Here is a 14,200-nt window from a genome sequence, read left to right as displayed (position 1 = left end):
CAGATAGCTTAGGGAAAATCATTGATTTCTCATTTGATAAAGGAGTGTGTGCTGTATGTATGGTGTGTGTGTGCTATGCATGTGTAATGTGTGGGATGTGTGTGTCTCTGTGTGTCTGTATATGTATGTGTCTATTTATGTGTGTATGTATGTTTGTGTTATGCATGTGTAATGAGTGTGATGTTTGTGTCTCTGTGTATATGTATATGTATGTGTCTATGTACATGTGTATGTATGTGTGTGTTATTCGTGTGTGATGTATGTCTCTGTGTGTATGTGTATTTATGTGTGAATGTATGTGTGCATGTATGTGTGTATATGTGTGTGTTATGCATGTGTGTATATGTATTATATATGTGTGTACATATGTGTATATATGTGTGTTATGTATGCGCATGCATGTATGTATACATATATGTGTGTAAAGTATGTGTTATGTGTGTATATATGTGAATATGTATGTATGTGCATATATGTGTGCATGTATACATGTATATGTATTATGTATATGTTTGTGTACATTATGTGTATATGTATGTTTGTAAATGTGTATGTATATATTAATACGTTTGTGTATAGGAATGTGTGCATGTATGTATGTATATGTATGTGTGTATATATGTGTACATATGCTACATACATGCATGCTTTATAAATGAATAAAGCCAATCTGGACATTTTACATCCTATCCAGGGAGAAGCTGAACTGAGAGACATACTAAATGAACCTCTTACTTTTACTGACATGGTTTGAATTTCCTATTACCTCTATATTTCTGTGCCACTTACTTTTAAATAAATAATAAGCAAACAGATGTCGCTCTGCGTCCACCCACCCCCCCATAGTGGCGAGCACCCCTGCCCCGCCATGGCAGCGAGCAGTAAGGGCAGAGCCCCAGCAGGCCTGCCACACTCACCTTTCCTCTTGGTACAGTGGTAAATTTGGCTGTGCTCCTGGGCCAGTGGGTATGGGTTAGGTGGGGGCAGAAGGTCCTGGGAGGGGCCAGAGACACCATTCTCACACTGGTACTGGGACCCTAAATTGGATGAGGTGGAGAGAGCTCGGGTCTCGCTGCTGAAGGGGCTGTGGTTGGAGGTGACTTTGTGCCTCACTGTGCTCCTGGGAACCACAGGATACTCTTTACTGAAAGGAAGAAGACAAAGAGAAAAATAAGTTCCCCGGTGCTTTGATGGAACTTCACCTCCTTGCTGAGCCTCGTGTCAATGAGTCCAACAGAAAAGTCAACAAAATAAGAAACTAGAGAGTCTTTGATAATCCAGAGGCCAGTGACCCCTGACATCCCATGCCATGAATGTATGTCCAACACACACTTCTCACGTCTTGTACATGAGGCGAGTAGGTCTGAAAACAGACTTCTTACAGTCAGGAAAGCAAAGCACTTCAGAATCCCTGTCCACCACTGCCACACGTGAAATTATTTCCCCTCATCTGCAATATCTTTGAACTAAGTTCAAAGCCGGATGCACTGCCTAGATACTTAGACTTAACCTCTGACCTCTGACCACTTTTTTTTTAAGGCCGTATCTTTGCCCAAGTAAAAGACTGCTCTGGTCAGGTGCAGCCTTAGGTCATTCTAATCCAGACACATCCCTGATTGTAACCTCTACTTCCTTTTAAGTGATGTCTTTGTCACGTTGAGATATCTAAATATCTAACTAGTCTATGGCTTGGTTTCTCCCTTCCGTGAGTTGAGGGAAATAAACATCTCTAGTTCATGAGCAGGCAAGATGGCTTAGTGGGTAAAGGGGCTTGCTGCACAAACTTGGAGACCTGAGTTCAATCCCTGGAACCCACATAAAGGTGAAAGGAGAGAACCAACTCCACAAAGTTGTGCTGCCCTGACCTACACACATGCACACCATGGTACTAGCATACCCCACATACATATCACATTTACAGTCACACATACACGAATCCTCCTCCTCCGCCTCCTCCTCCTCCTCATCCTCATCATAAGAACAACAATAAAAGGAAGGAATCCTCAGGGGTTGGAGAGATGGCTCAGGAGTTAAGTTTGGTTCCCAGCACCCACATCACAACCAATGATAACTCGAGCTCCCGGGCAGCCGACACCGTCTTGTGGAGTTTGTAAGTATCTGTATTCATGTGCACACAATCCCCTCCCTACACACATACACATAATTAAAAATGAAATTTAAAAATTAGATAATTTTCAAGAGACTATAATGTTGAGCGAGTGAGTGAGTGAGGAGATTGGCAGGAGCCTGTCATCGTCGCTGCTGCGATTGTGTTAAGTAGGAAGAAGAGAGACAGGAAAGGGGGAGGGGGAAGGGAGGGTAAAGAAGATGGAAGCCACGGATCCAAATGCATTGCTCACATAGCCCACTGAGCCTCCATCCTACCAGATTCTCAGAATCTGGTTCTCTGATGATGTAGCTGAGAATGTAACCGTTCAGTAGAGTGTTCTAGTATGCATGATGGCCAGCATTTGATCCCCAGCACCAGATAAGCCTGGTGTGGTGGATCACACGTCTAATCCCAACACTTGGGAGGCAGAGGCAGGAGGATCAGGAGCCCAAAATAATAATAACAATGACAATAATTTGATAACCATTTCAACACTATTAGTCTCCTGTCTAGAGTATGTGCTTCATGAATTTAATCACAGTATTCTGAGAAATGTATAGGTTTCAATGCTCAGCCAGAGAACCCTGGTACTAGACAGGCTAGGGACATATTCTGACCCAAGGCACATTGGGATCAGGAAACTCCAAGCGTCAGAGTTTGTTCATATATTATTTATTTGTTTACTCATGACCTGGAATCAAGTATCTTTTGGGGCATTTTTACGGTGATTTTTTGATCCAAATAGTTTTAGTCTCACTCTGAGCGATCACATGCGTTAGACGAGGTGCTTGAGGTATTCACTCAGCTCCTCTTGTGCAACTAAAATAGATGTTTACCTGTGGAAATTGAAGTGTGCAACTGGGAGTGGAGGTGTAGCTCAGAGGTAGAGCACTCACCTAGCGTGCATGAGGCTCTCGGTTCAGTTTCCAGCACAGAGGGGCAGGGAGGAGAAGGGGAGGGGATAGATAGATAGATAGATAGATAGATAGATAGATAGATAGATAGATAGGTAGATATGGATGTGGCTCAGTAGCAGAGTACTTGCCTGGCAAGCTTAAGGATCTGGGTTCAACTCCCGGTGCCCCAATTTGTTAGCTAGTTAATAACAGGCTAGGGGTGTATCTTAGTAGTAGAGTATTCCCATGGGACATACAAGGCCCTGAGTTTTAATACCTGAATGCCAACAAATAGAATAAAATACAAAGCATATGGGGACACAAGTCCCATATGCACAGCCACCAGCAAGAGCCCATGGCACCCTTCCCATGATGCTATGATGAGGTTATAGTTATTGTGCCCATTGTACAGATTAGGAAACTGAATCCCAGAGATTAGTCAACTTGCCCAAAGATCCAGAACTGGTCAAGATGCAGCCAGAAAGAATTCAAGCTCACCTATTATGTAAGCACTCCTTCCAATGTCTAAAGCAGAGGCCTGGAATGAAAACCCCTTTTTATACACCAGGGATATACCCTCCTCTACTCTCTGCCTCTGCTTCTGTTATGAGGAAACATATCACTGTAGCCAGGCAAGGAACTCAGGAGCTGCCAAATTTCCGTGACACTCATATCCACCACTCATGACACCCAAGAGTCTCTCAGCTAAGCTTCCCCTGGGGGTCTATGCCATCTTGGATCCCAGCTGGGATGTGAGCCACACAGCCACCAGTCAGCCAGGAGGCTAAGTGAAATGGCATTAGCTTAAGATCACTGGCTTTGTGGTTCAAACCGTGTAATGGAAAAACCAAGAAGAATAAAAGAAAAAAAGCACAATAATAAAACGGTACCAAAGCCATCAGATCTCACCGGCAACTCAGCCTGAGTCTGCTGAGGTCAAATGCTGGCCCATCAGCACTCCAGGAGGAAGGGAGAAATCATTTGGGGTTTTATATGTTTAACGGCAATGGTTATTTTTTTTAATTAAAGAAAATAAGCCTCCAAAAATATTGGCGGAGGGAATTTACAAGGGAGCAGACCAGCGTGCTCCGTGGAATTCTCCCATCCAACCTTGCCAAACTGCAGAATTACTCACCCCAAGAAAGGCCAAACCCTGTTTTATAAACACTTCCAGAAGTGGAAAAGTGATATTATCCCCAATAACCACATGTCCCTCACAGCTTGTTTCTCTCTAAGGAGCTTCAAACATCATTCCCGGCATGTATCAAGAACATCTCGTTTAGTGCCTGAGATGCTGTGTCCTGAGGCCATCTGACAGGTGTCAGGCTGTGGGTGAGGGAAGTCATCCTGCCTCCTCCATCCAGTGAGATGAGAGAGAGAGAGAGAGAGAGAGAGAGAGAGAGAGAGAGAGAGAGATGTGGGAAGTGCACCACAGCAGGGTGGTCTCCATGGAGCTCCTCGTGGACCAATCAAAGGATAGATCAGTCAGAGACTGTTAGCCCTGTCTGGTGGCATCACCATGGTGCCTTGGATGGGAAGGTGGGTTGTTTTCACCTACAGCTTAAAAATGTCCACAAAGAAACCAAAGCATTGTAGAACTATAGTGACGGTTGAAAGGTGCGCACAGGTTTTCACCCTAATTACCACCACCACCATCACTATAATAATCACCACCAGCACCATCATCAGCATCACAACGGTCCTCATCAACCATCAGCACCACCACCTTCATCATCCACCACTGTCACCACCACCTTCAGCAGCAGCTGCACTCCCATTCCCACCATCATCACCTCCACGATCCGTGTTCCAGCCACCGTACTGACTGCCTTCAATGTCTTCCGGCTCTTGAGCCCCAGATCGTCCCTTGTTTCACGTGACTATGTAAGAATTGCCATACAGGTAAGAAAACTCACGAATGAAGGGGCTGGGCTGAAAAGACAGAACTGTGGATTGGCTACAAGAGGGCAGGGTCGGGGGCACTGGACAAGGCGCACTGCTCCAACAGTCTGCTGCTTTTACCTTCAATCCCTCCGTCCATCGGTCCGCCATTTCCAGCCCCCACCCCACCAAGCAGGCTGATCCGAGGCACCAGACACAAGCCAGATCTTGAGTTCCTCGACTCTCCCTGGGTGCCATAACCCACAAACCAGACCCCTCCCTGACTCAGGCTCCCTGACATTCTGTTCCCTGCGAGCGAGCGCGGGAGTGTACTGAATGACGCCATTGTCCACGGGTCTGGGTTGTAAAACGTTACAAGGGAATATTGAAACCGAGGGCCAAACTGCACCATCAGCCGCCGCCCGCCATCTAATGAACCTTCCCTCTACACTGCAGCGGGCTGAATCGGCCTTTTCACGAAAGCAGGTGGCAGGGAGCTGGTGTTGGCGGAGACGCTTTTGTTTTCTCCCGGCAGATGCTTTACCCAATTTCTGGCAGCATTTTTAAAACAACCAAAGTGGGGTGAAAACTGTTAAAGCCCCGTTCTTGTGCGGTAAATCCCTCTTTCATTGGCTCCGCATTTTCCTCTGAGACCTAAATTAAATCGGGCCGTGCCGGGCAAATTCATTCCCCCAGGGAACTTTCCTGGTATGTTCAACCACCGGGGGAAGTTATTTTGATCTGACATACGTGGGCACCGCGGGAACCAGGAGGGCACACCCGGGGTGACACGAAGCTCAGTGCAGCTAACAAATCCATTTGGTTTTCATTTCTCATGATAGAAGGGCAGGAAATCATCTCACTGTGGAAAATGGGCACAAATAGTTTACATAAATTTCCCACTAGGGCTGTGTGGTTGAAAGGGAGGGGCCAAGACTCTCTGAAGGACTTCCCTCTCTGCTAATAGCCCTTGCTTTGCAGCTCTGGGACCGTGGAGCTGTACAACTCTAGGAAGAGTAGCAGCAACCAGTTTCTGGTTCTGATGCTAGCCTGGTTGAGTGGATGCTCTGTAATCAAGCAGCCAGCCACAGACATGGTGGGTGGCTTCCTGGTTTCTCTTTCCTCCTTGCTTGCTTCTATCTCCTTCTATAAAATGGGATCATAATGGCAGTGGCCTCTAGGAGTTCTGAGATGGTTGGTAGATGGGCAGACTTATCACATGTGGGGACACAGAGCTCAGTAAAGGAGAAGAGAGGAGGAAGGAAGCCCAGGCTGTCCTCAAACTCAATAGATAGCCAAGGATGACCCTCAACATTTGTTTTAGTTTTGGTTTGGTTTGGTTTTGAATGTGTATGGGTGTTTTGCATGACTGACTGTGTATCGCGCACACGTGCACACGCGCACACGCTGTGTGTGTGTGTGTGTGTGTGTGTGAGAGAGAGAGAGAGAGAGAGAGAGAGAGAGAGAGAGAGAGAGAGATCTACGGAGGCCAGAAAAGAGCATTGGATCCCCTAAGGACTGGACTATGTTGGTTCTGGGAATTAAACCCAGGTCTCCTGAGAGAGCAGCAAGTGCTCTTAACCACTGAGCTGTCTCTCCAGCCCCATTCCATATTTTAAATTTATATTTAACAATTAGATCTATTTATTTTGTGTGTATGGAAGCTCTTCTTCTGTGTGTGTGTGTGTGTGTGTGTGTGTGTGTGTGTGTGTGTATGTGTGTGTGTGTGTGTGTGTGTGTGTGTGTGTGTGTGTACCACATGTGTTCCTGGTGTGCAAGGAATTCGGAAGAGGGCACCAGATCCCCTGGAACTGGAGTTACAGACAGTTGTAAGCAGATATGTAGGTGCTAGGGCCTAAACCCAGGTCCTCCAATTGAGCAGCAGGTGCTCTTAGCGGCTAAGCCACCCCTCCCTGAAACCTCCATCTTCTGATACTCCTTCCTCTGCATCTAAGCTCTAGGATGATAGACATGCTCAGAAGGCCTGGCTAATGTAGTGCTGGGCATGGAAACCAGGGCTTTCTGAATCCTATGCAAGTACTCTACCAACTGAACTACACCCCAAGTCTCACTTTGTGGGGGGTGCAATAGGTTAGGGCATCTCATTATATAGCCAAGTTGGCTTCCAACTTCTGATCCTCCTGTCTCAGCCTTCTGAGTGTTAGGAGGATGGGTGTGCATCACCCCATCCTGGATAGCACATGTGGAAGCAGAGCTTTGCACCGAGCAGGCTCCAAAAGGGCTCTGAGCTGCAGCCCCATCTCAAAGATCAAGCAAGCAGTCTGGGCTTGCCAGTTTTCTAGGGAGAGGTGTGCACTCATGCCCACTATCTGAAAGAGATCCAATGGTCCAAAAGAGGTCTTAGCAAATGCTACTGAGACAGCTCCGAATCATGGGGAACCTGGGCCCTCACAGGATAGCTTCCCTTGTCTCTTGGTCCTTTGCTGTATTTCTTCCATTTACAGGACTGGAGGAAGGAGGTCCATCCTGCAGGACATCTGGGAGTCAAATGGAAGCAACTCCATGGAGAGAGCATCAATGTGGGGTGTGAATGTGGCTCAGCCTTAGTGAGCTCTGGCTGGCTGTCCCCCAAACAGTTTTTCCTTCCATCTGACACACTGCACTACACAGAACAGACTTAGTCAGTTCTCAAACCTGACAAGCTTGCCGGCAGGAAGAGATGATTCGGTGGGCAACCCACTCACTGAACAAGCCTAAGGACCAGACTTTGGATTCCCAGCATCCACGTAATGCTGAGAGGATGTGGCATCCCATCTGTGACCCCAGTGTGAGAGGGGCAGACACAGGGGATCCCAGGAACAAACTGGGTGCCTAGACTGGCTGAGCCAATGGGTGGTGAGTGATTGAGAAAGACACTTGACTTTAACCTTGAGCCTACACACACACACACACACACACACACATTCACATATACACACACATATACATATACACATACACACACTCAAACACACAAACACACATATGCACACACATATACATGCATACACATGCACACACATACATACACATACAAACATACATATACATACAAATACACATATACTCTCACACATAAACACATACACACATATACATACACGTGCATACACATACATACACAAGACACACACAAACATACATACATACACAAATACACATATATGCACACACATACACACATATGCATACACATGCACACACATACATACACATAAAAAACATACACATGCACACAAATATACATATATGCACACAGATAAACACATACATACACACATATACATACACATGCATACACATACATACACATACAAATGTACATATATACATACATACACACACATACAAACATACACACACATACACATATATGTACACACATAAACACACATATACATACACATATGCATACATACACACACATACACAGATACACACACATACATATACAGACACGCACAGACACACACACATACACACACACCTATATACAGACACGCACAGACACACACACATACACACACACCTATATGTGCCAATAAGAGGAATAAGCGGATTTTATGGAAGGTTCTGGATTTTGACAGAGATTTAGGTTTCACAAGTGCGTACATTTGTCAAGAAGCAAAAGGTAAACTCATGATGTGTGCCTCTCGCTCTGGAAATCTTAGCTAAAGGGAAGAAATGTGAACAAAAAAAATCGAATCTTGGTTGACGGTGCACACACTGAACAGTTTAGATTGAAATGGCTCATTTCTGTGATGTAGATTAAATTTGATCTGTTACAGTAAGAAGGATGATGGCTACATGGCCTGGAATAATGGACAGACAGACCGACAGATGAACACACGTGTGACCGAGCAGACTTACAGGCAGACATTTTGGTCTAATTCTGTGTTTTCTTCACATCTTAAGTGTTTGATGATAAAATGCTGCACAGGGCTTGTGGGTGACTTTGATGCTTACTTAGCCAGATCTGAGCACAAAACAGAGAAAGAGGGGAGTCTTTCCTATAGGAAACCCACACAGGGACTCGGTCTTCAGAAATCAGGGTTACACATCTACCTGTCTGCTCATTTCTTAAGGCCAAAGAATAAAGCAGGGCTGGCCAATGAATCCCTCCCTTGGTCATTTGAAAGAACTTGTCCCAAGGAAGCTTTTGTCCCATCCTAGAAGGACAGACTGTTGGGGACATGTAGAAATCTGCTTTCTAACAAGCTCCCTTATAAGTATGATAAATACTGCTGGAAAGTAGATAGGGAGCTCCATGATGATGGTGGTGGTGGTGGTGGTGATGGTGATAAAAATATGGACACCTGAGTATGTATGTATAGATATAGATATATTTATATATATATATATACACACATATATATACATACATACATACATATATACATATATACACATACATACATACACACATATATGTATGTATATATATATATATACACACACACACACACACATATATTATCAGTATATAACAGTAGTAAGGCACAAACTTGGTGAGATCAGAGCATTGAGATCAACCAACAGTAGCACTCCAAAATAATTGGCTAAATAAAAATATAAATTCAATGAAGGATCTAAGCAGAGATTTCTCCAAAGAAGACACACGAACAGTCAACAGGTCCATGAGGAAAGAATCAACTTCATTTTCTGGGGAAATGCAAGGCAATTGCACCCCCAGGGGCTGTCACCTCACACCTGCTAGGATGGCCACTATCGAAATGACATGAGATAACAGGTGTTGGCGAGGAGGTGGAGAAAGGGGAACCCTCTCTGCCTCTGGTGGGGATATGGTTTGGCACAGTCACCCTGGGAAACATCGCAGAGTTCCTTCGAAAGCTAAAAATAGAAGCACTGTGTGGTCCAGCAGTCCCTTGCTGGGTCTGTATCCAAAAAGAATGGAATTGGTGACTGGATCCCTATGTCCATTGCTGTCCTGGTCACCAGAGCCAAGAAATTGAAATGACCTAAGCCTGTGGGTGAATGGATAAAGAGAATGTGGAGTGTGTGTATCATGGAGTACTATTCACCCTTCAAAAAGAAGAAATCCTTTCATTTGAGACACCATAAAAGAACCTGGAGGGTGTCATGCTAAGGGGAAGAAGCCAGACATAGGAAGATAGGCTGTAAGACCTCACTTCCTAGGTGTAGTCTAAAATGGTCCAACTTCCAATAGGAAGAGCAGACTGGTGGCTGCCATGGGCTGGAGGAAAGGGCGTGGGGAGACATTGATCAATGAATAAGCATTCTGGACATGCAAGAGAAATGAGCTCTAGAAAGACACAGAGTAGCATGATATAGAGTTGGTGGGGGCTGCCCAGGGTGATATAGATACGCAGAGGATAAGAACTAGGTGTTCCTAGGGGAGGGAAGAGCTGGCAGGGGAGGGGAAGGGGGGAAGGAAGGGGAGGGGAGAGGGGCAGAGAGATGAGAGGAAAGGTAAGAGACAGAAGGTGAGGGGGGAAGAGAAAAAGAGAGAAGAAAACAGTAGTTATCCCAGGCTATGTGTCGATTGTCTTAATGGCCTGTTTCACGTTCTATGCATCAAAGTTTTGTGTTATACTATATATGAACATCTTGTCCATCACAAGTAGAGATGGTAAAAACATAGATGAACGAATGAGCAGCTCACAGTGCCCCCTCTCGAAGGCAAGTGCCCAAAGGTAGAGAGACAGGAGGGGTGAAACTGCAGGTAAGAAAGAGGGGAGCTATCCAAGCCTCTCACCTGCTCCCCAAAATCCCAGATGGAGTCTCTGCAGACAACCTCAGTTTTACAACATAGCTCATTGCTCAGCTTTCCATTCACAACCTCACTCTTGTTTGAGATAAACGTGCTTCCCCTGGGGCAGCCAGAATCACAGGAGGGTGGAGGAGTCTGGACTGCCACACACAAAAAAAAAGTCTCAGGTCACCTCTCTGTAACCGGGCACTCGGTTGGCCTCTAGCCACAAGCCAGAGAAAGCGAGGGCGCTAAGCCTTCCATGTGAAAAGCCAGGCATGTGTGGTCAGAGGCTGAAAATTGATTTACAACAGAGGCAAGAACTCTCCAACAGAAGAAATGAAATTTGGAAGGGCCCAGCTCCATGCATCCCTTAAAATTGTTGGATTTTTTTTTCCTCTATGTATGTATATACTGCTAGTATTTCAGTTCTTTCTTGGTTTCATTTGATTTAGTGTGTGTGTGTGTGTGTGTGTGTGTGTGTGTGTGTGTGTGTGTGTGTGTGTTTGAGACAAGGTTTCCCTATGTAGCCTTTGCTGTCCTGGAACTTGCTATGTAGACCAGGCTGGCCTCAAACTCAGAGATTTGCCTGCTTCTACCTCCCAAGTGCTGGGATTAAAGGTCCACTTTCATTGGACTTTAAGAAGGGGAAGGGACACCATGGAAAGGCTGAAACATGACCAAGCAGAGGTGGAAGACAATGGTGACATATAATGTGACCAGGCTGAGTGTCCCCAAGACTGTCCCTGGGGTGGTATGGAGAAGGTTCTCATCTGACTACCGAATCCTAAGCTCCAAACTTTCCCACTCTGTCTGACTAAGGACAACTCAAAAATCTTCAAATGTCAACCTTGGGAATTACTTCCTATTAAAAGAGCAATTGGCTAGCTCCTGGTAAGACTCCGTCAACACGAGCTGCGTGTCCTGAATTCCCAAATCCAAAATGCTCCACAGCCTGAAGCCTTCTGAGAGCTGACAAGACGACACCCTGAGTGGAAAGTCACACACTTGTTGCAATTAAATGTACAAGCTACGAGGCCAGCAAGATGGCTTAGCAGGGAAAGGTGCCTGTCGAGCCTAGAAACAGGAGTTCCATCCCTGGATCCCACATAAAGAACCACTGGCTTCACGAAGTTGTCCCCATGGGCACGCACATGTGCACACACACACACACACACACACACACACACACACACTAATTATTATTATAATGTTTTAAAGTAGGTACAGCTTGGGATGTGTCTCAGTGATAGAGCACTGGCTTAGCATGTGCAAAGGCCCTGGGGTCAGTCCCCGGGAAACAAACAAGACCAGTTACATAATTAAGTATGTGCATTAAGTAATCCAAAGAACCCATAGGCACTATGAAAATACTGTGTAAATATTCCCTTCAGGCTATGTGTACAAGGCATTGAGACACAAATGAATCTTAGGCATGGAGTTGAAATCTCTTAAACGTGTGCAGTAGTCCAAAATGCACAAAACTTCCAAGTCCCAAAAGGCTTCTGGGCTCAAACATTTTGGGTGAGGGATATTCAATCTAGACCTCTATGGCAGAAAGGCCACCAGTGCTCAAGGCCATTCTGCAGAAGAGAAGCAAGAAGCATGGGGGTGGGGTGTGTGTGTGTGTGTGTGTGTGTGTGTGTGTGTGTGTGTGTGTGTGCGCGCGCGCAAGGGAATTCCTCTCCACCTCTGTCACCTTGTATAAGGGGTCTCCCCTAGGGGAATCCTTGGTCACAGTAAGGACTCTGTCTCTCAGTCATTTCTGTCACCCTAACAGCTGCACCTGCAAAGAGGCCACACTAAGATAAACACTGTCTCATCACCCAGAGTACAGTCAACCTGGGACATCACTGTAGCTCTGTGCTATGCTGTCTTTCCATCTAGGCCAGTGAAGGACGTTAAGAATCTTCCAGTATAGACAGAACCCGTGTTGGAGAAGCTGCGTGCAGGTATAGGCAGTCCGGAGCCTGCAGAAAGCTGGCAGGCAGATCCTCAAAAGAGTGTATACACACTGGGAGCCTGCTCTTCCTTTCTTCAGTCACATGCCTCAACGTCAGGCCCCGCCCAGATCTGACCTAAGACTCCCAGGCAATGCTTGCTCTTGCCACTATACATTGCATGTATGTAACATCCCATGAGTTTCCCTGAACTGGCACTGGGGGTTCTTCAACAGCCGTGGAGTCCTCTGTGAGATAACTGGGGTAACCCTGCACCCTTTTCTCCTTTATAAAGCCTACAAATGCATTTCAGGAAATGGGGGTGACCCTGTGTTCCCCTTTATCTGGCTTGGGTTGTTAACATACAAAGAACGAATAAGATAAACCAAGAACAGGACTGCCTAGCCAGTCTGGGACAGTTTGGGATTCATTTGTTTGACAGCGGGAATTACTAATTTAGGGAAGTCTCTAACCAAAGACCCATGGGAGGGACCGGGAGCTGGAGAGGTGGCTCTGCAGCTAAGAGCATTGGCTGCTCTTCCAGGGGACCCGGGTTCCATTCCTAGCACCCACATGGCAGCTCATGACTATCTGCAACTTCAGTTCTGGTGCCCTTGTCTGGCTTCTGCAAGCTCTATAGATATGCATGTAGGCAAATCCTCATACACATAAAATAAGATATAATAAATGTTTCTAAAAAAATAACAAGTGGAACCTGGGTTTCAAAGGTCTGCCCTTCACTGGGATCTTGGGAATTCCCCCTTTGCTCCCCCCTCCACATACACACATCACCACTACCCTTTTCCACTTGCTACAAGGTGAGACACTGCAGGGGATTCTGCCTTGCCACAGGCCCAAAGGGAGTTCTTTAACTGACTGTGGATTGACAGGTCTGAAATTGTGACTTGAAATAATTTTTCTCCTTCCTAAGGTGTTTTGTTGCAATACCACAAAGCTGAGTTACAACATTTCACTGTTGCACTGGGCCCTGGTGGTCTGAAAATATCCTCCTTTTCAAAGTCAAGACAGATATACCGTGAGCTAGAACTATCCAGGGCTCCTCCAGTTTCAGTGCCTGTTGTCTGTACTTGAGCCCTGATTCCTCTATGTTGGCTCATCTTTGCATTGTCCAGTGCATACAGCAGGCATTTAATAAAGGCGGAAGATGAATTAAAGAACAGATCAAAACCTTTCCAGAAAGAGTCCCAGGACCTAAGTTTCCTCTTTTGCAATGGGGATAGGCATGGACTAGAAGCTGTCTCCAGCTGTCTCTTCCATGTCACTATCCAGGCTCCAGGAGCAGTTCTCATGACGTCACTGCCTATGCTCCCTCAGCTCAAGACCTTCAGAATCTACACCCTACTCTTCCGACCCTACCTACCGCTTCTCTTCTCAACACATTAGACCCCCGTCCTTCTGGAAGCTACTGTGGCCCCCTCCATAAAACCTTCCCCGACCCCTGTCGTCACAGCCCTGGACCCTTCAAGTCCCAGAAGTTCTCAAACTGTCGGAACAGACCATGGTCACAGAGGCCAAGTTCAAGGCTGGAACCACAGCAAAAAGCAGGGCTTAGGGTTGTCTCTGGCAGCAACAGAGTCCTAACCCTTCTAGAGGCTGAGCTGGCAGGCACAGGCACAGGCGC

General features: G+C 46.0%; 1 protein-coding gene across 7 annotated transcripts in view; it reads right to left on the bottom strand.

The window, feature by feature from the left end:
* Nucleotides 1-14,200, bottom strand: part of Tbx5 (T-box 5) — an 88,707-nt gene that overhangs the window by 12,894 nt on the left and 61,613 nt on the right. For all 7 annotated transcript variants that reach the window (XM_006530283.2, XM_006530282.4, XM_006530281.3 and 4 more), the window contains one exon: nucleotides 918-1,144. In XM_006530283.2, coding sequence (XP_006530346.1) covers nucleotides 918-1,144 — 227 coding nt within the window. The remainder of the gene's footprint in view (nucleotides 1-917; nucleotides 1,145-14,200) is intronic.

This window comes from Mus musculus, chromosome 5, assembly GCF_000001635.26.
Source record: "Mus musculus strain C57BL/6J chromosome 5, GRCm38.p6 C57BL/6J".
Classification (NCBI taxonomy): domain Eukaryota; kingdom Metazoa; phylum Chordata; class Mammalia; order Rodentia; family Muridae; genus Mus; species Mus musculus.
The sequence above is the reverse complement of the archived record's forward strand: the minus strand, read 5'-3'. Positions and strand labels throughout refer to the sequence as shown.